This window comes from Suncus etruscus, chromosome 14 (genome assembly GCF_024139225.1).
Source record: "Suncus etruscus isolate mSunEtr1 chromosome 14, mSunEtr1.pri.cur, whole genome shotgun sequence".
Taxonomy (NCBI): domain Eukaryota; kingdom Metazoa; phylum Chordata; class Mammalia; order Eulipotyphla; family Soricidae; genus Suncus; species Suncus etruscus.
Window position 1 is genome coordinate 74,243,137 of NC_064861.1, and position 22,367 is coordinate 74,265,503.

Consider the following 22,367-nt stretch of genomic DNA (forward strand, 5'->3'; position numbering starts at 1 on the left):
AGAGCTCATCTACCTGCCTCTTCAGAAAATGAGCCCTTCTCATTCAGGACCATTTGAACGCTGAGAGATGGGTTTAGATCAATGATTCCCAGGCTTAAGAGGCATTGAGCAGGAATCCAGGAATTTGGCGAATGCAAAATTACCAAGGCAATGTGCGCTGGAGTTTAAATACAATTCTGTTCCAGGCTATTGGGAATTTTGAGGTACTTTGTACTCTGACTCCTTCCTTACTTTCATTTATTTATTTGTTTTGCATTCTAATATACGATTTTGAATGTCTTTGATTTATACAATTCGAGGAGCTGGGTTTCTATCTTTCCTATATTTTTCCCTTTCTTTTTTTTTTCTTTTTTTGTTGTTTTGTTTTTCGGGCCACACCTGTTTGATGCTCAGGGGTTACTCCTGGCTAAACGCTCAGAAATTGCCCCTGACTTGGGGGGACCATATGGGACGCCAGGGGATCAAACAGCGGTCGCGATCTTTCCTTGGCTAGCGCTTGCAAGGCAGACACCTTACCTCTAACGCCACCTCGAGGGCCCCAGTATTTATTTTGCCCTTTCTTCAGAGAAACCATGCCATTGCTTCTCACTAGAGCGGAATCCTCACCAGCAAAACAAAACAAATTCCAGCCTTCCTACTACCTTTAGGTTTGCTAATCTCTGCTTCATTTTCCAGAAAGCTAAATTTCCAGACGGATTCACAGAAAGCATGCTGAAAACCAGCCATTTGAAACATGTTTGAAGAAGTCATAACTGACCAGAGGAAGATGAAACAAAGCTTAATGACAAACCCCAAGAAAAAAGAACAGATTACTTTAAATGTGGGAGAAACCGAGCTTGAAGACAAACAGTTTTGTTTGTGAATTTGATCATAAGTCTGATTCTTGGCTAATTTTTTGGTTCAAAATGAAAGGATTGCTTTAGAGACGTTACAAAATATAGACATACACAATTCTCTGCTCTTCTGAGCATAGTCATCTCCTCTATGAGTACGTGCCCATATCTTTAATGACTGCAGATAATGAATTTTTAAAATGTATTTAAAAAATGAAGCCTCTTGAGAGTTGGTTTTGAGTGGAAAATATCTCCCAGTAGATTTTTACATTGGGAAATTAATAGAATGTGCAGGCTCTACGATAACATTTAGCTAAGTGTTTGCGAGTTGTTGCTTCCTACTCTGCTGTTTGGGTTCCTAACTGATAACAAAACTGGCAGGGCTGAACCTTAGCACTCAGGTGGCTTAAAGTAGATCACATGGAAAATGTGTGGAGGCCAATTGCAGGGGTCAGCAAATTTTTTTACTTTGTGTTCCAGGGTTAAGTATTAAATATTTTCACCCGTGAGGTGGCCCATCTCAGCTGCAGTGATCCATCCTGTTATGTGCTTCGACAAGAGTGTTTTTCTGTGATCCGTGGAACACGGCCAGTCTGTGGAACTGTCTTGGCGGACCACCAATAATGGCACTGCCCTTCCCCCAACAGTCAAAGCAAGCAGCAGATGTCACACTAGCTGAAAAGTATCATTTGCTATAACGTTGGATTGAACACTCTGATGCCGGCATTGTGATTTATGTTAATTAAACCACGCCAAGTGTGAGCTGCTGGTGGGACGTGCCAGCATCAAAGTGTTAATAAGTCAAAACTACATAGGTTTTTGTTTCTGGCTCAGCCATCAGCTGGTTTGCAAATTATTCTGTTTTCCCTGGCTTACAGGTGCAGAGAGGTTGTAGAGCACAGGTACAGCAAAAACAGCTATGAACCATTTGTAAATAAATAGCATCACTGTATCCCACAAAAGAAGTTTACTTTCAAAAGCAGGTCAGGGACTGTGGACGTATAGCTGGAATTCCTGGTGTAGAGGGACAATGCTTCCAAGCTGGCCCTAAGAGAGTGCTCCTGACATAGAGAGCCAGTTCTCCCAAGAGACAGTGAATGAGCACTATTGATGATTCTCAGCTCGTTGCCCTTAGCATATGTGAGCATGAGTTCCATTTTTATTCTTGGGAGATGGAAATGCATCTTTCTCTACACTGCTGCCATTGCAAAGCTCTCTGCATATCCCAAATACAGGTCGTTAGCAATGGGATCAAATTCTCAGTAAGGGTCTTAAAGAAAGTTCCTGGACCACAGAAAAGAGACTGATGCCGTTCAAAATACTGGCTGAGTATGTGCTCTGCAGCAGGCTGAGTATTATTGCCCAACACTCAAGGGTTACTGACTCAACCAGATGCTGCAGAGTGGATGCTTTATTCCAGTTTGGGAAAAGAACCTGGCAGAGGAAACATGGGAAGGGAACCCAGAGGGCGAGTTTCCTCTTTAGAAGTAGGAATTGAGTGAGCAGTTTGGTAGTATCAGAAAGCAACATGAGCACCATCCAAGAAAGTGTATATGTCTTTCATAAAACATAGGTGCCCAGTCACTGCAAACAGACTAGAAAAGCAAAGCAGAGAGAGGTCCTTTCATCAAAAATCTCTCCAGCCTGGAAACAATAAAAGAATGAGGAAGGACAGTTGGAATTCCTGAGTCCACTGAACAAGAAATTCACAGGAATAAAATTTGAGTATACCTGGATGCAAATGGAGAATATGCTGAGGGAAATGAGTCAGAGGAAGGGGAATAGACATAGTAACTGTACTCATTTGTAGGATATTAAAAATGATAGAATGGTACTAAATCTAGACACAGCAAAGATGAGGGTCCGAAGGATCAGTCCATGTAAGAAGCTTGCCACAAAGAGCAGGGGAGTGCAGTGAGGGCAGAGAAGGGACGACTGTGACAGTGAGAGTTGAGAATGATTACTCTGGGTAAGAAATGGGTGCTGAAAGGAAGGAATGTGATATGATACGCTTTCAGAAACAATAGTGAAAATCAGTGTCCAAAATAGGAAATGAAGGGGAGGGAAGGAGGGAGGGAGGGGGGAGGGAAGGAGGGAGGGAGGGGGGGAGGGAGAGAGAGAGAGGGAGGGAGGGAGGGAGGGAGGGAGAGAGGAGAGAGAGGAGAGAGAGGAGAGAGAGAGAGGAGAGGGAGAGAGGAGAGAGAGGAGAGAGAGAGAGGAGAGAGAGAGGAGAGAGAGAGAGAGAGAGAGAGAGAGAGAGAGAGAGAGAGAGAGAGAGAGAGAGAGAGAGAGAGAGAGAAGGCAGGCAGGCAGGCAGGCAGGGGGGAGGGCAGAAGAGAAATTGGAGACATTGGTGGCAGGAAATGTGCCCTGGTGAAAAGTGTTGTACATTGTATGACTGAAAAGCATGAACAACTTTGTAACTGTGAAAACAATAACCAAACTATTATGAACAACCTTATAAACATGGTGTTTAAATTAAGTAATTTAAAACATTAAAATTAAAAAAATTTTTTTTTAGTTTTTGGATCACACCCGGTGGCTCTCAGGAGTTACTACTACTGGCTCTGAACTCAAAAATCACTCCTGGCAGACTCGGGGGAACATATGTAATGTGTTGGGAATCAAATCGGGGTCCATCCAGGGTTGGCTACAAGCAGGGCAAATGCCCTATCGCTGTGCTATCACTCCGGCCCCTAAAAATTAAAAATATTTAAAGAACTTCGCAGAAAAGAAAATTCAGGTGGCCAAAGCTATGAGATGACACCTACCTCATTGTTCATGAAAGACATGCAGATGAACAACATAGATATATTTCCACCTTCTCATCTGACCCCAAAATGTAACCTGAGATTCACTGTTAGTGTGAGAAAAGAGAAAGCTAATATACTTTGGATTAGAGTCCAAATCGATAAGAAACCTTTCTGGTGGATGATTTGTCCATGTCTAACTAAATTTGAAATGGACATTTCTCATGACTCAGCAGTTCCTAAGAGAAGAGAAATACAGGCAAACTAGTGGCTGTTTTTGAAAGAGAAAAGGACTTCTGGGGCCAGCAACATGACTAGCTTTTTTTCTTTTATTATTATTTTTTAATTTTACAGTTTCTTTATTAGATGTGAGCATGCATAAGTACATCACATATTTTTATACGTACAGATAGACACAAATTCATATAGGTTGTGAGAATATTAGAGCATGAACTCAAAGATCATCTGGGGTCAAATCTAGGCATTGACACCTATAAGTCATCTGTTCTACAAATTGAACCACATCCCTAGCCTCCTCATCCTCTTTTCTTTGCTTGTCTTCATTTTTCTTCTCTTATTTTTCTTCTTCTTCCTCTTTTTCCTCCTCCTCCTCCTCCTCTTCTTCTTCTTCTTCTTCTTCTTCTTCTACTTTTTCTTCCTCTTCTTCCTTCTCTTCCTCTTATCACTCATTATCCAACTCCTCTTATTATTCTCTTCCTGAGTGTCTGGGACTTCAATGATTCCTATGTTGTTTCTGTTGAATTTATCAAAGACTTCTATTTCCATCTGTTCACATTCTTTGAGTAGTTTATCCATTGTCTGATCACTTGCTTTAAGGTTCTTTTCCAATCTCTTCTGCTGTATGGAATTGTTTTGCATCTCATCCTCCAGCTCTCTGCTGCTGTTACTGTGTTGGAGAGGCTTTCCATTGAGGTTTCATTTCATCTACTGAGTTTTTTCAGTCCTCTTATTTCAGTTTGTAGTTTTCTGAGTTCTCTCTTTGTGGTCTTTTCAGCTCAATCTATGCTTTCTTTGAGTTCTTTGAGTATCCTCCATATTTCTACTCTAAACACCCTATCTGAGAGGATACTTAGCTGGTTGGTACTTTTCAGTTCATCAGAGCTGCTATCTTCATTATATATGGGTTTGTCCTGCATTGTCTCCCCATTGCCATGCATGTAGTGTGCTTTTTACTATGTCTTGTGATGGGGTCCATGGGTTACAAGATGTGTAACCCTGACTGCACAGAGCAAAGCTCCTCTGGCTCCACCTTATTGGGTGGGGACAGCTTACCGAGTTTGGGCTGGAGAGATTGTTCAATGGTGTTCTCTTGGCTGCCTTGTACAGAAAAGCAGGCAGGGAACAAGGCAGCAGTCTTTTATAATGGCTCTCTTGCACCCAAACACATGGCAGGGATCAACACTCACCTTATTGGTGGGGACAGATTACTGGGTTTGGGCCCTGAAGAGATTATGTTTGATGACATCTTCTTGGCTGCCTCAGCAGAAAAACCAATATGACTAGTTTTTATAACATAATCCAAAATTCTTTTGTTTTGGGCTACACCCAATGATGCTTAGGAGTTACTCCTGGCTATGTGCTCAAATATCACTCCTGGCTTTGGAGACCATATGGGATGCCAGGAATCAAACCCAGGTTCATCCTGGACAGCCACATGCAAGGCAAATGCCCTACCGCTATGTTATCACTCGGCCCCCATAACCCAAATTAAAGATATTTTGTAGTTGTGTAAAAAGAACAAAGGAAATGTCTATGAGCTGCAAATGCTTGTAACTCTGAGGGCAAACTGTATAGAACCTGTGTATGTCATTGGTAATATGCTAGAATAGCTATCAAGTTGTGCAGTTAGTTGGCAAAAAGGGGGAATGAATAGGATGGTAAACTAACACATATTTCATTTTCTTCAGGGAAATTAAATTCTTTATTTAAAAAATGACCATGAAAATGATATGTGTTGGAACTGGAGAGTTAGCCTAAATGATTAGAGACCTAGCATACACAATGCCCCAGGCTTGATTCCCAATACCACATGGCCTTTCAAATACCACTAGCTGTGATCCTGGTAATGTCCACAATCATTGAAAATGTTCCCCAAACCAGCCCAAACAACAAGTACAAAATAATATGTCTTAGACTGCAGGATCAAAGGCCATTTGCTATAGAAAGTCAGCCTTGTTCTCAAAAGGAACTCTATCCAGTTACCAGTTGAATAATCACATTTATAACTTTGTTGTTCCTATGTTTCTTTAAAAAGAGAAGGGGGAAGTAATTTCTTTCTGCCTGATATTTTCCCAGGATATGTAAAGTCATATTCCCAGTGATTGTATCTGAAAATCAACATAATCGAAAGGTCCTTACTTTGCAGTGTTTGCAGTAAGAGTCTGGCATCTCGCCACTAAAGTATTTTCAGAATTTTCAGATTACATCTATTGAAACATCTGTGATTCATTATCATAAATATCACAGTTGTATAGGCCCATATGCTTCAGCTTGCAGCATATATACTATGGAGTGAGAGAGAGAGAGAGCGCGCGCATGCACGAGTGAGAGAGAGGGAGCAAGCGAGAAAAACAGAGAGCACCAGTAGTAACCCCCAGGAATTTGACACTTGCCATGAATATGAACTAAAGGAGCCTCTGCAGACATGGAAGGGAGTGCTTTCTCCAATCCCAATCATAGACTTGAGACCCCATATAAAATTATTTTCAAATGCAGAGTTGCCACTTTAGATGTAAAGCTGGGATTTCACATTTGGCTCATGAGCTTTCCCAGAATGAAGCGGAATGCAGCTCACAAGCCTCCAAATATGCCAATTTATGCTTCAAAGGGAAATGAACACAAGTTATTCTCAAATGGAGAAATCACAGGGAAATGGGGAGACCTTCACCAACCAACTAGATCCTCTTTGCAGCCATCCTCCTGCATTCCCACGAGGCTGCTTCTAGAGGCACCACCATATGACATTGGAGATGCAACAAAACCTACTGGCAGCTAGACGCTGGATAAGCATGACCTCCAGGGCTCGTTGCCCCCCCCTGTTTCCATCAGAAACCCACATATGCAGACGAGAATTAATTGTGCTGCATGTATTGTCAGCCAGATCATTTTCTTTTAATTTCCTGATAAGGTCTTGTCAACTAGACAGAACCAATTTGTAATCACAGCTGGTGAGCATCTCTTCCACTGCAATTAGGGAGGAGGTGAAGGAATTAATTGATTACAACCAAAAAGAGTTTACTAATCATTCTGATGGTCAGTTCTTGCCAGGGCAAGCCCTAAGGATAACCAGAAGGATGAGGTTCAACTCAGATTGCAGAGCAGAACGTGTGTGAGAGCTCTGGGCTCCGTTCCTGGCACAAGGTTTAGTTCTGGTGGGAAGATGCCCAAGGCACCCCCAAATACAAGTGTCTCCAAAAGGTGCTCATTCAAGAGGGAGGAATTTGTTGCTTTTAGGATGCCATTGTCCTCAGAGATTCCCAGGATAGCAAAGAAAACTGCAAGAGAATATGGCCTGAATATGGAAAGTGATGGTCTTGGGTTTGTGGTACAAAGTTTTATTGGCACCCAGCTTTTATCTTCCAGCTACCATCCTTGTAACCTTGAATTGCACTTTCCTCAACTATAACATATTGCACTCATGGGATGCTGGAGAATTTTTTAAAAAGTGATCATTATTTAGTCCATTTTCTACATGCATATAGAAAATGTATCACCAACTCTTGTAGAAAATGGACAGCCAAATTTGATACATCAGTACTATGACAGGTCTGTAATGATGTGACTATTTAGGGAGATGTTTTCAACTTTTTCTCTGAACCAAGACTTTTCTCCCAGGACCCCACAGCTATCAGCACTCTTTGAAGTCAGGTGGAACTAGTGTGAAAACGGTGTCTTGCTAGAATTTTCTGCAAGATCATTTATGAAATTTGTATACTGGACTATCTGATTTTTTTGAGGATCAAGGAGGTTGGGATTCATATATATATACTTTTAATATTTTAGGTGGGATTATAATCCTTTATTTTATTTTTTGGGCCACACCTGTTGATGCTCAGGCGTTACTCCTGGCTATGCGCTCAGAAATCGCTCCTGGCTTGGGGGATCATATGGGATGTCCGGGGATCGAACCACTGTCCGTCCTAGGCTTGAGTGGGCAAGGCCTTACCACTGTGCCACCGCTCTGGCCCCCATAATCCTTTAAAGATTGAGTTTAAAATGTAATAAAATTTGATTTTTTTTTCTTCACTAATTCTTGGATCATTTTGAAATCTAGTAATGAAGACATAGTATTGTGTTGTGAAAGGTCTGATGTGAAGAATATGGAAAGACTAGAGTTAGAGTCCCCCTTTCATCACTAACTTGAATACCATGAGAACTCAATTTCTCCTTGCCCCCCTTTATTTCCTTTTCTGTAAAACAGCCAAACTATCATATAAAGATAGAGGTGTGATTACATTTATTACATGTGGATACTGTCCATTTTCCAAGATTGTGATTAAGTCTTAATGATTGGTTTCTCCTTCCCAGAACTCAGTTTTCTCTTCCCAATTTGGATGTTTCCAGATCATTTTTTATGAAATACTCTCCAAATCATAGATTATAAGCTCTTTAGGAGATGGAACTGTGTCGTCTTTATTCTCAATAACACTTTACACATCTATTTCAGTAGCTATGAATCACAAGCTGATTCAATATGCATTCCCCCGAAGACTTGGTTTGCAGGATTTTTGTTTGCTTATCTTGATATTTTAATTTCTTTCCACATGCTTGATGCTTACGGCTACTATATTCCTCCCTGCCTTCTCCAAAATTTTACTCATTCCTTCTAAAAGTCACAACTTCTAGGCAAGTTTAGTAAGAGAACAGTTGATTTTCCAAGAGGGTTTCTAAGGAGGGTGCCTATTTTTGTTAACTTGATGGTGATCATCATTTCAACTAGAGCTTCAACGTTTCATAATTAATCTAAAAATTGCTGGCACAATTTTCATGCTTCTATTTGGTTATGGATTAAAATCAATTTTAGCTCTGAAGTTAATTTATCCCTTCACATGTTCCTAATGTGTTTCTAAACACTTTATTGAATTTTAATTTTACATTTTTTTGTTTGGGAGCTACATCTGGCCCCAATCTTGGTTCTATGCTCAGAGATGACTCCTCTGAGCTCAAGCCTATACTATCCTTATGCAAGGCAAGTACCCTATCCACTGTAATATTGCTACAGCACTGTGTTTCTATATTCTTAAAGGCGGTTTAGTTATGACTCATGACCAAATGTTACCTGCTCAATTGTATAATAAAATATAGGAAAATTATACAGAAATTTGCTTCTTCAGCACTTTTAGAGAGCACAACACCTCAGAAAAGTGAGCTATACTTGCTGAAAATACTTCACCTTGGATACTCTTAGTGATGCCATTCATACCCGTTGGTCAGATTTTTCCTGTTGCTTAAAATTAGGACTATAAACTGCTTACTTACAACTTTCACTTTATAGTAGTTATTTGGTCTTTGACAAAATAAAGGAATGGAACCTATCCTTTCACAATGAAGCCTTACAAATTACTATATTGCCCAACATTCTAGATTTTCGACATTATGAAGGTAGATTATATGTCTTATTCCACTTTTATCTTGGCGTTGAATCCTCATTCTTCCTTTGACAACTTTTAATTGAGCAAATTATATTTTAGCAGGTTTCAGGTGAATATGTTAAGATTTGGAATAAAACAACTCTGAGATTTTTAAGAGTTAGCATTCAGCATTCTAATATCTTCAGTAATATTCCTATTGAATAGACATTTAGGTTCTTCTTGAAATTATCCAGTGGCAATGCAATTATTTCATCTAGAAATGACTAGTCCTTCCAAATTATCACACAAATTTGTTCAGCCTTTTTCAGCACTTGGGTAACAGTGAGATCATACAAACATTAATTTTGTTCCACACTTAAGCACTTGTGGGACCTCACCCTGCCTCCCTCCCTTGGATTTTATTTCAGCTATTTCTAAAAGACTCCAGGGAATGTTTCACAGAAACTCAAATGTTACTCTCCCAGGTATTGTCCCCCTGATATTTTTTTTAAATTAATATTCTTGGGAAGCTCTGGATGAAAGTATCTCTCCTCTGTGTATTGGGTATCAAGGCTTCTTCTCCAATGCATCCCTAGAATCCTCAAAAACCATTAGCACTTTGATAAGACCCCATAGATGGAAACAGCTGTATTTCATTCCAGAGAGGACCAAATCAACAGTTCTTGGGAACCAAATACACAGTCCTTGATATTAAATGTGTATAATAGGAAGCCTATTCTTTCCCCCAAGTACAGAGCATCTGAACTATGAAAACAGTGTTGTGCTCCCTGCCCATTTTCCTTTAACATTTGCACCTCCTGAAAGGCATCTTCCTCTTCCTTGATAACTGCACATCCCTTTGGGAATAGACCAACAGCCATGCCATGCCAGACACAACCGAGTGTTATCTTTCACATTAGTTCAGTCAGGATATTTTGCCACATGTCTCCAAAAAACTCCAATGACTAAGCCAAATATCAGGTACCATCCAGTGAAGTTGACCTTTCTTCTTCTTAATCTCCCATCCAGATTCTAGTAAGGGGTGAGTGATGTAGTTACAATAACGAGATAATTCATGTGTGAGACAGGTTGGGGATGAAAAGCTCTGGGCAGGGATTCTCTGCAAATCTGAAACTTGGTGATTCTCCTTGTTTCCGAATCTGCCACTTCTTTTTGCTGATCGGGTGATTCTCAAATCAGCTCACTCACATTTCCCCCCTGCGTTTGGGGCCAGCGTTCGCAGTTTTTGTTTGGGAAGTTGCAAATCTGCTTCGCTGCCAAATTGCAAATCTATTTATTCATTCTACGAAAAGGCAGGGCTGAGTTTGGACTGTGGCAGGCGCTCTGCCATAGAAAGTAAGTCTAATTTGAAATACAAATTCGTAGCGATTAGAACCATCCTGGAATAGATGGTGCCTAGCAATTTTTTTTAAGAAAACAACCCTCTGTGATTTAAAAGAATCAGTTGCCAGAGGAAAATGTTAGGCCTTGACAGAAAAGTCAAGATTCAGAGCGAGCAGTTTTTAATAGTAGGCAGAGAAAACCCCTGAAAGCAAATGATGTGAGCTCTGTCTCCTTCCAAGAGGAAGCCCTTGAGGCTTTACAAGGCAAAAATATAAGTTTGTGCTGAAGCTCCCTTGATGGAATCATTCATTAGGATGACATGGCAGAGTTTAGACTCTCTCTCTCTCTCTCTCTCTTTCTCTTTTTTTTTCTCTTCAAAGTTAGACTTGACGCAGAAGCTGGTAGAAAGTTGATTTTATGTTCCTTTTGCACCCATCAAATCTCTGAAGGCTTTGGAGATGAAATCCTCTCCTGGATGAAACAGTTGTGATTAGGTTACAGGTGTCCAAGCCTCCAGGAGTTCTCCATAAAAGGACCGACTCAAACCAAACAAAGCACCCAGATTAGTTTCACGAACTGGAGTCAGGACCATACGTAGATGAATCTAGGCTAAGGGAAGTTCTTTGAGTGTCCTCCTGGAATTTGACCCCATGTTGGGGTGAGATTGAACGTATGAGTGAAAGCTTGAGAAATAAGAAGGCTCAGGGAAACCAAAGGAAAGGCTTTGCTGTTTCTTTCATCTGGGCAAGTCCAAGTTGCTCTGGAGCCTGTGGGTTCTTTCAAAGGAAGTTTGTGCCGCTAGACACCAGTGGGAGACCGGGGGATGAGAAAAGCAATTACGGGATGGTCTATATCCTGGGGAGAGTCCATCTGAGACTGGTGAACTGAGTACCGCTTTCATTGTCAGAAAAGCATTGCTTTCCACGCCCCAGCAAAGACTCTGCAGGTTAGCCCTTAAGAATGTCCTTCCTGCTAAAGGAGCGATTGAATTCTATCTCACTAACGAGCTTGGAGTCCTAGGATTGCTGCTGTATTTTCAGGGGTTTGGGAGCAACCAGTTTATGCTGGGTGGTATGGAGTTGCTGCCATGTCTCTTAAAAGTCAGTCAAAGGCACAATGATAGTTGACATTGGAACAGTTATGTCACAGGCATTGGCAAATGCTACAACTCAGATCAGTCCCTTTCGATTCCTTACATATGGTACAGCAAAGCCACTCTTCTATGCACAGGCATGGATTCCTAGTTATGGATCCACAAATATTCTGTCTCACAGACAGAATTACCAGGATGACTGATGTGGGCTCACAGCTGACCCACACAAAGCTGACACTTCTGTGGGAGCAGAGCGAGTCTCCCCAACAGCTTGGAGACATTTGGACACAACCCAATTTGCAAGTTTCTAAATCACTGGAGCTTTCAGGTCCTTTGCCTGTCTGCAATGTGAGCACATGCAAGACCACCTGACCCCAGAGCGCTCCTAAGAATGGCACAAATTCCATCCATTCACTCCAACTTATCTCCTGGATCCGGCCAGCTCTCTATTGTGCAGATAAAGTTAAATCCATCTGCATTTTCCTATTTCCCTGGATCATAGCGCAGCTTAATTTGCTCCCTCACCTCTTTTCTAGATGGTAAGAAATCTATGCCTTATTTTTTTTTTTCAGATGTTCATCCTCCCTCCACCCCCAACCATATTCAAAAGAAAGAGAAAAGCATCAAATCCAGGTCAGGAAGATTAAGCCCCTTAATTCTCATGCCAACCTTCCCATTTCAATTGTGGTTTTGTCTCCCAGCTAAAGTTTGTCTTTTTGTGACATTTGCATTAAGCCCAGAGGACATTTTGAGTGGAAACACGCTGAAAGCATAATTGAAACTCGGAGTGGTGCCACTGGTCTCATTTGCATTCTCCCTCCAGTGGGGAGTGCTCGCTTTCCCCTGCCTTCTCCTGGGGTGTTCAAAGATTATCTCCAAGAATGATGTTGTGCAATTGATTCCAATAAATCCCCATGTACAGTATATTATGTGTAGATATTTTTTTCTTTCCAGAGGCTATTTTAAATGCCACAGCAATAAAGTATGTGAGGAAGGTTCAGAACAGCACAGATAGTTCCTTTTCCCCCTCACAGAGCGGTTTTGATTATTTGTTCACAAGTTTGATTGTTTCTTAGAACTGTTCCTTTCAATGATCCTGTTTCAAGTCCTTTTGAGATCCTTAGAAGGCTATCCTTATAGAAATAGTTTTTTTTTAATTAATAGGCATAAAGAGTTCAATTGCACCCCAAATCTGATCTTGGAACTCTTAGTCCAGAGACTCTGTGCACTGGCTCCATCCCTGTTTAATAGAGTTTGTTTGGTCTTTGAAGTTAGTAGCAAGGGTGGTAGCATCAATGGATGTTAGAATATTATTGGCTGTACCTCCCAATAAAAGATTTCAGCCAATATTATAATTGTTCGGCAAGCAAAATGTTTTTGAAGAAATAAAGAATACAATGACTGTTTCTTGAATAAATCTTCATAAATCTTTATCATCTTTTTTTTTTTTGGTTTTGGGGTCACACCCCATAGCGCTCAGGGGTTACTCCTGGCTCTACACTCAGAAATCACTCCTGGTAGGCTCGGGGGACCATATGGGATGCCGGGATTTGACTGTCCTTCTGCATGCAAGGCAAACACACTACCTCCATGCTATCTCGCCAGCCCCTTTTGTCATCATTTTGATCTTGCTCAACTTGCCCTCACTGTAGAATTTTGAGTCTTAACTGTATCTTTCTCCAGCCAGCACTATTTATTTAAGACATAGTGTTTTAAATATCAAAAGCCCCTCTAGATCATAGCAGATAACCATATGGAGTAAGTCCAGTGTCGTCCTAGACTAGAAGCCTAAGTGGATGAAATTAGACATGAGTTTGGATAAAAGAGGCTTTGAAGGGAGAGAGGAAGGTTGCCCAGTTCTGCCCATCCTCTCCAAACCTGGGCTGTGTATCACCCTTTTTGAGTGCATACAAGGACAAATGTGTGTTTTCAGTTAACCCGTTCATTTTAATTTAACCTTTTCAAAAAAAGAAAGCATCTGATATACCCAACATGAATTACCAAGGTTTTGTTCCAACAGCTGTCCAAGTAAAATTATGTGAGGCAATTAAAAGAAAACTGTGAAGTAAACAGTGGGTGAGGCATTGAGAAGCTGGGAAGGGTGGAAATCCATTCTCGCAGAGACTTTTCTCTATCCCATTCAGCTTCCTTCAGCCTCTGATTCCTTCAAAAGCAAAGTTCCATCCTGGATGGACAGTGTAAGGATTCTTCATCTTTATGAATGTTGAGTCCCCCAAGCAGCATCTTTCAGATAGGGAGGGAATTAGCTAAGATCTGAAGGAAGTGATTCTTACACAGAAGCCCTGTGAACACTGTTTAACCAAAGTTTATGGAGTCCATTAGGCAGGGTATTGTCATTTCTCTCAGTTGGGGCATTTTCCTTGGCAGCCTCTCACAAACGGCCAGAGGACTTGTCCAGGAAAAGTGAGAGGATTCAAAGCAGACCAGGCTGGCTCTGAATCATCTCTCTCACTCCTTTAGCCTTTACCCAGATGCCTATAGTAACTGTCTCCATGGTAACAGCAGGCCTGCAGGCCTGGGTACCTGACTAGAAAATAGGTAGAAGGACTCAGGAGGCAGGCCCAAACCCTGCTCAAAGAGGGAATATGTACAGGAAAAGGGAAATGCTAGCTTCCTTCATGCTCAGCCTCATGGGAAATGAACAAGAGTCTTAATTGGGTCCCCTGAAGAAGAATGTCAGAAGCCATCTATGTGCTGGCTGGTTATACTAACCATGAGAAATGGGGTACCTAGGAAGCATGAATGTTAATTTGTCCACTTTCCCAATGAAGACATCGAGGTTTAAAGAAGATAAAACATATCTCCTAAGGTGGCTGGGGAATCCTACACCAGAGCCAGGTTGGCAAAGGTAGACTAGAAAAGCATCCCACAGAGCCTACCCTTAGGCATCAACATGGCAGCCTGGCCTGGATCCTGCCACCTCTCCTCTCTGCTGGGCCTTCCTGGGAAAGGTGTAGACCTTGACAACTGCCGGTTCTTGACTCTGGATCCAGTAGCTCCACTGGGAAACTATAAAGAGATGTTAGTGTTCAGGACACAATCCAGTCCACTCACAGCAGGATCTTGGTTGAAGCAGGCAGGCCTGGCTCAGGTGCTTAAGTGCTTCTCCACAGGAACCATGTAGCCTTGAGAAAGAGTCGCTGTCTGCAGTCTGCTCCTGCATTGATAACCGGTGTCAGAAGTAAACAAAGACCTAAGTGTGCGGTCCTGAACACTTTGACACAGCCAAAGAAAAGAAAGGCAGAAAGCAATATTTTGTGTGTAGGGAGTGCAGATGCATCTGAAAACCCATCAGCTTGCACCTTCAGATCCATACCTTCTCTGTCTCTGTGAAGCATCATTAGTGAGAGGTTTAGCAGATGAGTGAATGTGTTCAGCAGAGAGCTAAGAAAGTGGAGAAGTGACTGGGGGACCAGGAGTCAAGCAATGATGAACAGGCAGAGTGTTGAGGAGCTGAGCGATGATTGGTCTAACCCAGGAACCAGAGGCAGAGCCCAATTGCTGCTCCAGTTTTGCAGGTTCCTTCCCAAGTGGCCACCTTCCCCTTTGGAAAGGACCCAACAGGACCTATCTTTCCTCTTAATGCTCTGCATTTGTCATACCTCTCCCCTACTGCATTGTGCACAGCCAACCTGAACAGAAGGTTTTATTTGGAATTCCTTCTTGGTCTCTTGGTTTGTGGTGATGGCTTGTTGGACCACACATGTCATGTTAAGATGCTACTGCTGGCTCTGTGCTTGAGTTTCATGTCTCTCAATGCTTAGGGAACCATATGCAATGCCAGGAACCAAACCAGGGTTGGCTGCATACAAGGCAAGCACCTCAACCCCTGTACTATTTACTCTTTTCTAATCATCTATTAGTGCACCAGATAAAACAGAAACTGATAGGTTTGTTGGGCTAGTGTGCTCCAGAGAAGTCCCACTCCATAAAGGAGGCCCAAGGAATGCCTAATTGCAGCCATAAGTTCACCAGAGACACAGCATCTGGTCACAGCCCTGCATGCCACTCTGTGTGTCCAGCCCATCCACATCAGCAGCCACTCAGCAGGTTATTAGTTCTTTTTATTTGTTTAAAATTCTTTTTTTTCTTTGTTTTTGTTTTTGTTTTTGTTTTGAGGTCACACCAGGCAGCAGTGTTACTCCTGGTTCTGCATTCAGAAGTTGCTCCTGTCAGACTCAGGGGACCATATGGGATTCTGGGATTCAAGCTGGGGTTCATCCTGTGTTGGCTGTGTGCAAGGCAAATTCCTTACCACTGTGCTATCTCTCCAGCCCCGATTTTCTTTTCTTTTGTGCAACACTCAGTAGTGCTCAGGGTTTATTTCTGGCTCTACACTCAGAAAATCACTTCTGATGAGACTCAGGACCCTATGGGATGCTGGGGAATGAACTTGGGTTGGCCAAGAGCAAGTCATACCCTCCCAACTGTACTATCATTTTAGCCAATCTGTGTTACCAAATCTTAGCATGCAGAGGGGTTGGTTGGTTTCACCACAACCCTAGCACTATTGAGGGGCTTCATGGGACCAGGGCAGTGGCACTTTGACTCACTGGTGGAGAGCAAGAAGGCATTTTAAGCATCCAATAGAATGCACTCGATCTCATGTCCTTCTCTCCCTTGTTTTCTTTCCCCAGTGACCTTCAGCGACTGTAAGGGCAATGACAAGCTCCACTATGAGGTCTCGAGTCCTTACTTCAAGGTGAACAGTGAGGGCAGGTTGGCTGCCCGAAGGAATGTCACTGCCGTGGGCAAGACCCTATTTGTGCATGCGAGGACTCCTCACGCAGAGGACATGGCAGAACTGGTGATCATTGGTGGGAAAGAAATCCAGGGCTCCCTGCAGGTAAGGCACTACTTGGGGGTATCTGGGTCCTTGAAGTGGTGTGTGTGTGTGTGTGTGTGTGTGTGTGTGTGTGTGTGTGTGTGTGTGTGTGTGTGTGTGTGTGTCTAATGTGGATGTCGTTTTTGGCTGTTCATTGGTCACCAATTATTCTAGTTGGTTATTGGTCACAGAAACCTACGCTAAAAACTATTGAGGATGAGGATGCTGGGAAGTGATGAGGCTACTGGACAGGTGACTCACAGAGCTCTGATTCCATGCCAGCCTACATATGGCAGCTCGTGGTCTTTCTCCAGCTGTAATTCCAGCTACCAGCCCAGACATGGCCCTCCCTGCCACTAATGTGAGAGGAGCTGGGGAGAATAGACAGTGGTCAGGATGTTCAGCCATGAGTGGGATGCAAGTGGGGGTGCTGCAGCCCTTGTGGGAGTTCTGGGGGAGGGGGATGGTTTATAATCAGACCCCACTCAATATGGCAGGTGACTTATCTTGAAATCTGGCAAGGATATTACTGGGCTTCTGGACATTTCTCAGGCCGTGTTGCCACATGGTAAGTTGGAGAGGTGCAGCACATGGGAGTATGAGGGAGGATATTACTCAAGAATCAGCTTCTGGGGCCGGGCGGTGGCGCTAGAGATAAGGTGCCTGCCTTGCCTGCGCTAGCCTAGGACGGACTGCGGTTCGATCCCCCGGCTTCCCATATGGTCCCCCAAGCCAGGAGTGACTTCTGAGCGCATAGCCAGGAGTAACCCCTGAGCGTCACCGGGTGTGGCCCAAAAACCAAAAAAAAAAAAAAAAAAAAAAAAAAAAAGAATCAGCTTCTGGGTGATCCAGAGGAACTTTCCTTCTGGAGCCATTTGCTTTTGTTCATTATTTTGGGCTGTGTGTGCATGCATGCTTTTGTGTGTGTGTGTGTGTGTGTGTGTGTGTACCTTACTGTAGAACTTCTGAGTTCCCATGGAAAATCTCTGTGATGCATTCCTTCCGCATCCTGCAGAGAATCCTCTTTACCTGCTGTGTAACATGGCTTATCAACCTTGCTCTCAAGCCCAGTCAAAAACAAAGGGGGCACCTTTTGTCCTTTTGTGTACTTGTTTATTCCTATAACTGGAGTTATCAGGAATTCTGGCATCCTTGAAGGAGTCCTGGAAGCCAGGCTGGAATGTAAGGAGCTCTGGAGAGCTTGGAAGAATGTCACATAAATTCTGCATTGGAAACTAAGTATTCTTTATTTCCTAACCTCTCTGAGACTGTAGGCATCTGTACTTTTGAGGAAAGGGAGACTGCTTCCCCCATTTAGTGTTGGGGTCACAGAAGAGAGTCTTTGGGTCCTTAACCATGGCTTCTTGCACCCAAACCAGCTCCTCGATGCAAATCTCATCCTTCCTCTGTCCTCCCAGCCTGTTGGGCTCCTGGGCTCATTTCTGAGTCATCACAGAGATCTGGAAAGGTGCTTCATATTCTCACAGTCTCTGTGCCTCCCCTGAGTCTAGGTCCCTTTTGTCTCTAAGTGACTTGAGCTGCTGCAGGTTGGTCATATCTCCCAAAGAGTCCCGTGGTCCCCTGCCAGAGGACAGTCACACCCTTTTGGGCTCCCCAGAGTTCACCCATCTACCTCCATGTCTCAGCTCCTAACTGCATTTCCTGCCTCATTTGGATGTTTCAAGGTGGATTCTCTGCAAGGGTCAAGTTTCCAGAACATGGATCTATTCTGTTTCCTTCCTGTTTACTTCCCTCCTCCCCTCCTATCTTCACTCCTTCCTCCCTCCTTGCCTTCTTCTTAATGTGTCTATTCACGTCTAATCCTCTCAGCATCATTACTGAAATGTTCTGGATGTTCAGTGAAAGAAAGCAGGAGAAGTGGGAGAGTCTCTTTTTTAGACTTTTCCCTGCATTTCCCCACCATAAACACCCCCAACCAATGGTGAGTTCTTGAATCATCTTCTTCTCTTCCTCTGCTGCCCTGCCTGGGTCCTGCCTCCTCCTCACCAACCTGAGCAACATCAGCCAGTCTTGCTCACTGTCTTAATTCTTTGAGACCCTCTTAAACTTCTCTTCCCCCAGATACTTCCCAAAGGTAGGGTCCCTTTGGACAAGTTGGGCATTTTAGTTTTTCCATGTTCTCCACAGACCCTACGTGACTCATTCATGTTTGAGTCTTTTTCATTTTTTTGTTCTGGGCTCCTGAACTCAGGGCTTCTCACTGCAGGAAAGCCAAGAGCACTGTTGGGAATGGTGATACTAGCACATCTTTTCTGGGGTTCTGAATCTTGTAAATATAATCCCAACCTCAGAGGGTTTGATATATGCAAAGCCTATCAAATAGTGCCCAGGGCTGAGGGTATTTTCCTTGCAAACACCTCAATAAGATTACATCCTGACAAGGCATATGGTCTCTTGAGTCCCACCAGAGGCTCAGAACCAGGAATAAGTCCTGAGCACCACAGGCTGTGTGTCCTACCAGAATAAAAAGAGTGTTCAGGGCAAAGTAAGCCCAGGACTGGCAGCAGACTACAATAGAGCAACCAGACACATTTGATCGTCTAGAGTAGACCTTTGCCCGTGTCCTGCACCTCTGAATCATGCAGAGAAATCAAGATGACATTGCATTACCATCATCATGTCCCCTAAGTTCTGTTTCAGAGGAGACACTAAAGTTCCTTGAAGTTCTTATTTCTTTTTTTTAACTTTTTTCTTTATTTAAACATCTTGATTACAAATATGATTGTGATTAGGTTTCAGTCATGTAAAGAACACCCCCCTTCATCAGTGCAACCTTCCCACCACCAATGTCCCAAATCTCCCTCCATCTGTACCCCCACCTGTACTCCAGACAGGCTTTCCAGTTCCCTCATTCATTCACATGATTATGGTAGTTCTCAGTGTAGTTATTTCTATAACTGCACTCACCACTCTTTGTGGTGAGCTTCATGAAGTGAGCTGGAAGTTTCAGCCCTCCTCTTATTGTCTTTGAGGATTGTTGCAAAAATGACTTTTATTTTTCTTAAAACCCATAGATGAGTGAGACTATTCTGCGTCTCTCTCTCTCTCCCTTTGATTTATTTCACTCAGCATGATAGACTCCATGTACATCCATGTATAGGAAAATTTCATGACTTCATCTCTCCTGACAGCTGCAAGGTTCTTATTTCTAAGGGCCCACCAAGCACATTCTAGACGAGTTGGCAGAACTTGAAAGTGAGTTACACACAATTCATATATCTCTACTGACTGGAAGTCACTGCTCCATTATGTCAGTAGAGAGAACTGGACTTATAACCCACTCAGTTAATTGCAAATCTATTATTTTCCCCTTTTCTTTTTTCCTGGTTATTAAAAAATTTCTGGTTGGGGAGGGGGAATAGAGAAAGTTATGACAAGGATTGGCAAAGCAAAATCTTCAGGCTTGTTTATCTTGGTTGATCATCATCACCACTGTAAACACACAAGTTAAAAGACATTATTTTGGCTCTTAATCCCGTTTCAAGACTAAGTATGGGAATAGTTCCCAAAAAGGAAAGTAAAAGAGCAATCAGAGGAATGAGCAGGTGGAGAGAAATGGTTGTTTATGCTTTCAGTGTCTCAAATGAAAATATAAGGCATGTTGCCAATGGACCAGAAACCATTCTGAATAAGATGGTCACTGTAGCTGCTGGCCTAGTGGCTGCCACTTTCCACCACTGCTTCACAGGATCTGGGGTCCCCTTTGTCAGGCACCCTGAGAGAAGACTAAGTGCCCCCATCACTGAGCTGCTAGGGGCGATTACAAGACCAGATTCATCCAACATTGGGACCATATCACATTTAGTACTCACTGATTAGACAGCTCCTAAAAGTCATAAAATACCACCACCCCCAATTTCAGTTTTCTCTTCTGCCCAGTGGGAATTCTACCACTGGATGCTGCAGTGGGCTGCACAATTCCTTTAAAAAATACTTTATTTAAACATCATGACTACAAAGATGTTCATGATTGAGTTTCAGTCATGTAATGTCCAATATCCTTCACCAGTACACATTTACTGCCACCGATAACCCCAGATCTGCTTCCACCCTCTGCCTGCCTCTGGGCAGACATTTACTTCTCTCTTTCTTTCTTACTTTTTCCTTCTTTTTCTTGCCTTTTAGACACCATGGTTGGTACTGTTGTTACTAAAAGGGTATCATGCATATCACTTTATCTTCTTGCACACCCAGTTCTTGTCCAGAGTGATTATTTCCAAGAGTGTACACATCCTTTGTAAGTACCTACCCAATTCTAAGAGAGAACTGCTGACTTGACTAAGTGCCCAGTGAGTCTCTGGCACCCTTCTGTTTAGTTGTTCTCTTTCCAGCTCAAACCCTCTCTAGACGAATGTCTTTGCACATTTTTGACTAAGATCTGAGAAAACCATTTCAATTCTATTTTTTGGACCCTTAACTCCCTATATCCAAGGCTCCTGCCTCTCTGATCCCTTGTGATTTGACTTCAAGGGGTCCTGAGGATAAGAGCCACCAATTGTTGCTCATGCTAATTTTCAGGCAACAGCTCTGGTTCTTTTTTTTCCTAAACATCTTGATTACATATATGATTGTGATTAGGTTTCAGTCATGTAAAGAACATCCCCTTCACCAGTGCAACATTCCCACCAGCAATGTCCCAAATCTCCCTCCATCCCACCCCACCCCCACCTGTACTCCAGACAGGCTTTCCAGTTCCCTCATTCATTCACATGATTATGGTAGTTCTCAGTGTAGTTATTTCTTTTTATTTTATTTTATTTTTTTGTGTTTTTTGGGTCACACCCGGCAGTGCTCAGGTGTTATTCCTGGCTCCAGGCTCAGAAATTGCTCCTGGCAGGCACGGGGGACCATATGGGACACCGGGGTATCAACCGATGACCTCCTGCATGAAAGGCAAACGCCTTACCTCCATGCTATCTCTCCGGCCCGTCAGTGTAGTTATTTCTATAATTGCACTCACCACTCTTTGTGGTGAGCTTCATGAAGTGAGCTGGAAGTTCCAGCCCTCCTCTCATTGTCTCTGAGGATTGTTGCAAAAATGACTTTTATTTTTCTTAAAACCCATAGATGAGTGAGACTATTCTGCGTCTCTCTCTCTCTCTCTCTCTCTCTCTCTTTCTCTCTCTCTCTCTCTCTCTCTCTCTCTCTCTCTCTCTCTCTCTCTCTCTCTCTCTCCCCCCCCCCCTCTGACTTCTTTCACTCATCATGATATATTCCATGTACATCCACGTATAGGAAAATTTCATGACTTCATCTCTCCTTACGGCTGCATAATATTCTATTGTGTATATGTACCACAGTTTCTTTAGCCATTCGTCTGTTGAAGGACATCTTGGTTGTTTCCAGAGCCTGGCTATTGTGAATTGTGCTGCAATAAATATAGGTGTGAGGAAGGGGTTTTTGTATTGTATTCTTGTGTTCTTAGGGTATATCCCTAGGAGTGGAATAGCTGGGTTGAATGGGAGCTCAATTTCCAGATTTTGGAGGAATCTCCATATCGCTTTCCATAGAGGTTGGGCTAGACAGCATTCCCACCAGCAGTGGATCAGAGTTCCTTTCTCTCCACATCCCCACCAACACTGGTTGTTCTCATTCTTTGTGATGTATGCCAATCTCTGTGGTATGAGATGGTATCTCATAGTTGTTTTGATTTGCATCTCCCTGATGATTAGTGATGAGGAGCATTTTTTATGTGCCTTTTGGCCATTTGTATTTCTTTTTTATCAAAGCGTCTATTCATTTCTTCTCCCTATTTTTTGATGGGATTAGATGTTTTTTTCTTGTAAAGTTCTGTCAATGCCCTGTATATTTTGGATATTAGCCCCTTATCTGATGGGTGTTGGGTGAATAGTTTCTCCCACTCCGTGGGTGGCTCTTGTATCTGGGTAC

The 22,367-nt window shown here is 42.7% G+C and overlaps 1 protein-coding gene across 1 annotated transcript in view; it reads left to right on the forward strand.

Annotated features, from left to right (window-relative positions):
• CDH13 (cadherin 13) overlaps positions 1 to 22,367 on the forward strand; it is a 733,255-nt gene that overhangs the window by 330,068 nt on the left and 380,820 nt on the right. The window contains exon 3 of the mRNA XM_049787442.1: positions 16,270 to 16,472. Within this exon, the coding sequence (XP_049643399.1) occupies positions 16,270 to 16,472 (203 nt within the window). The remainder of the gene's footprint in view (positions 1 to 16,269; positions 16,473 to 22,367) is intronic.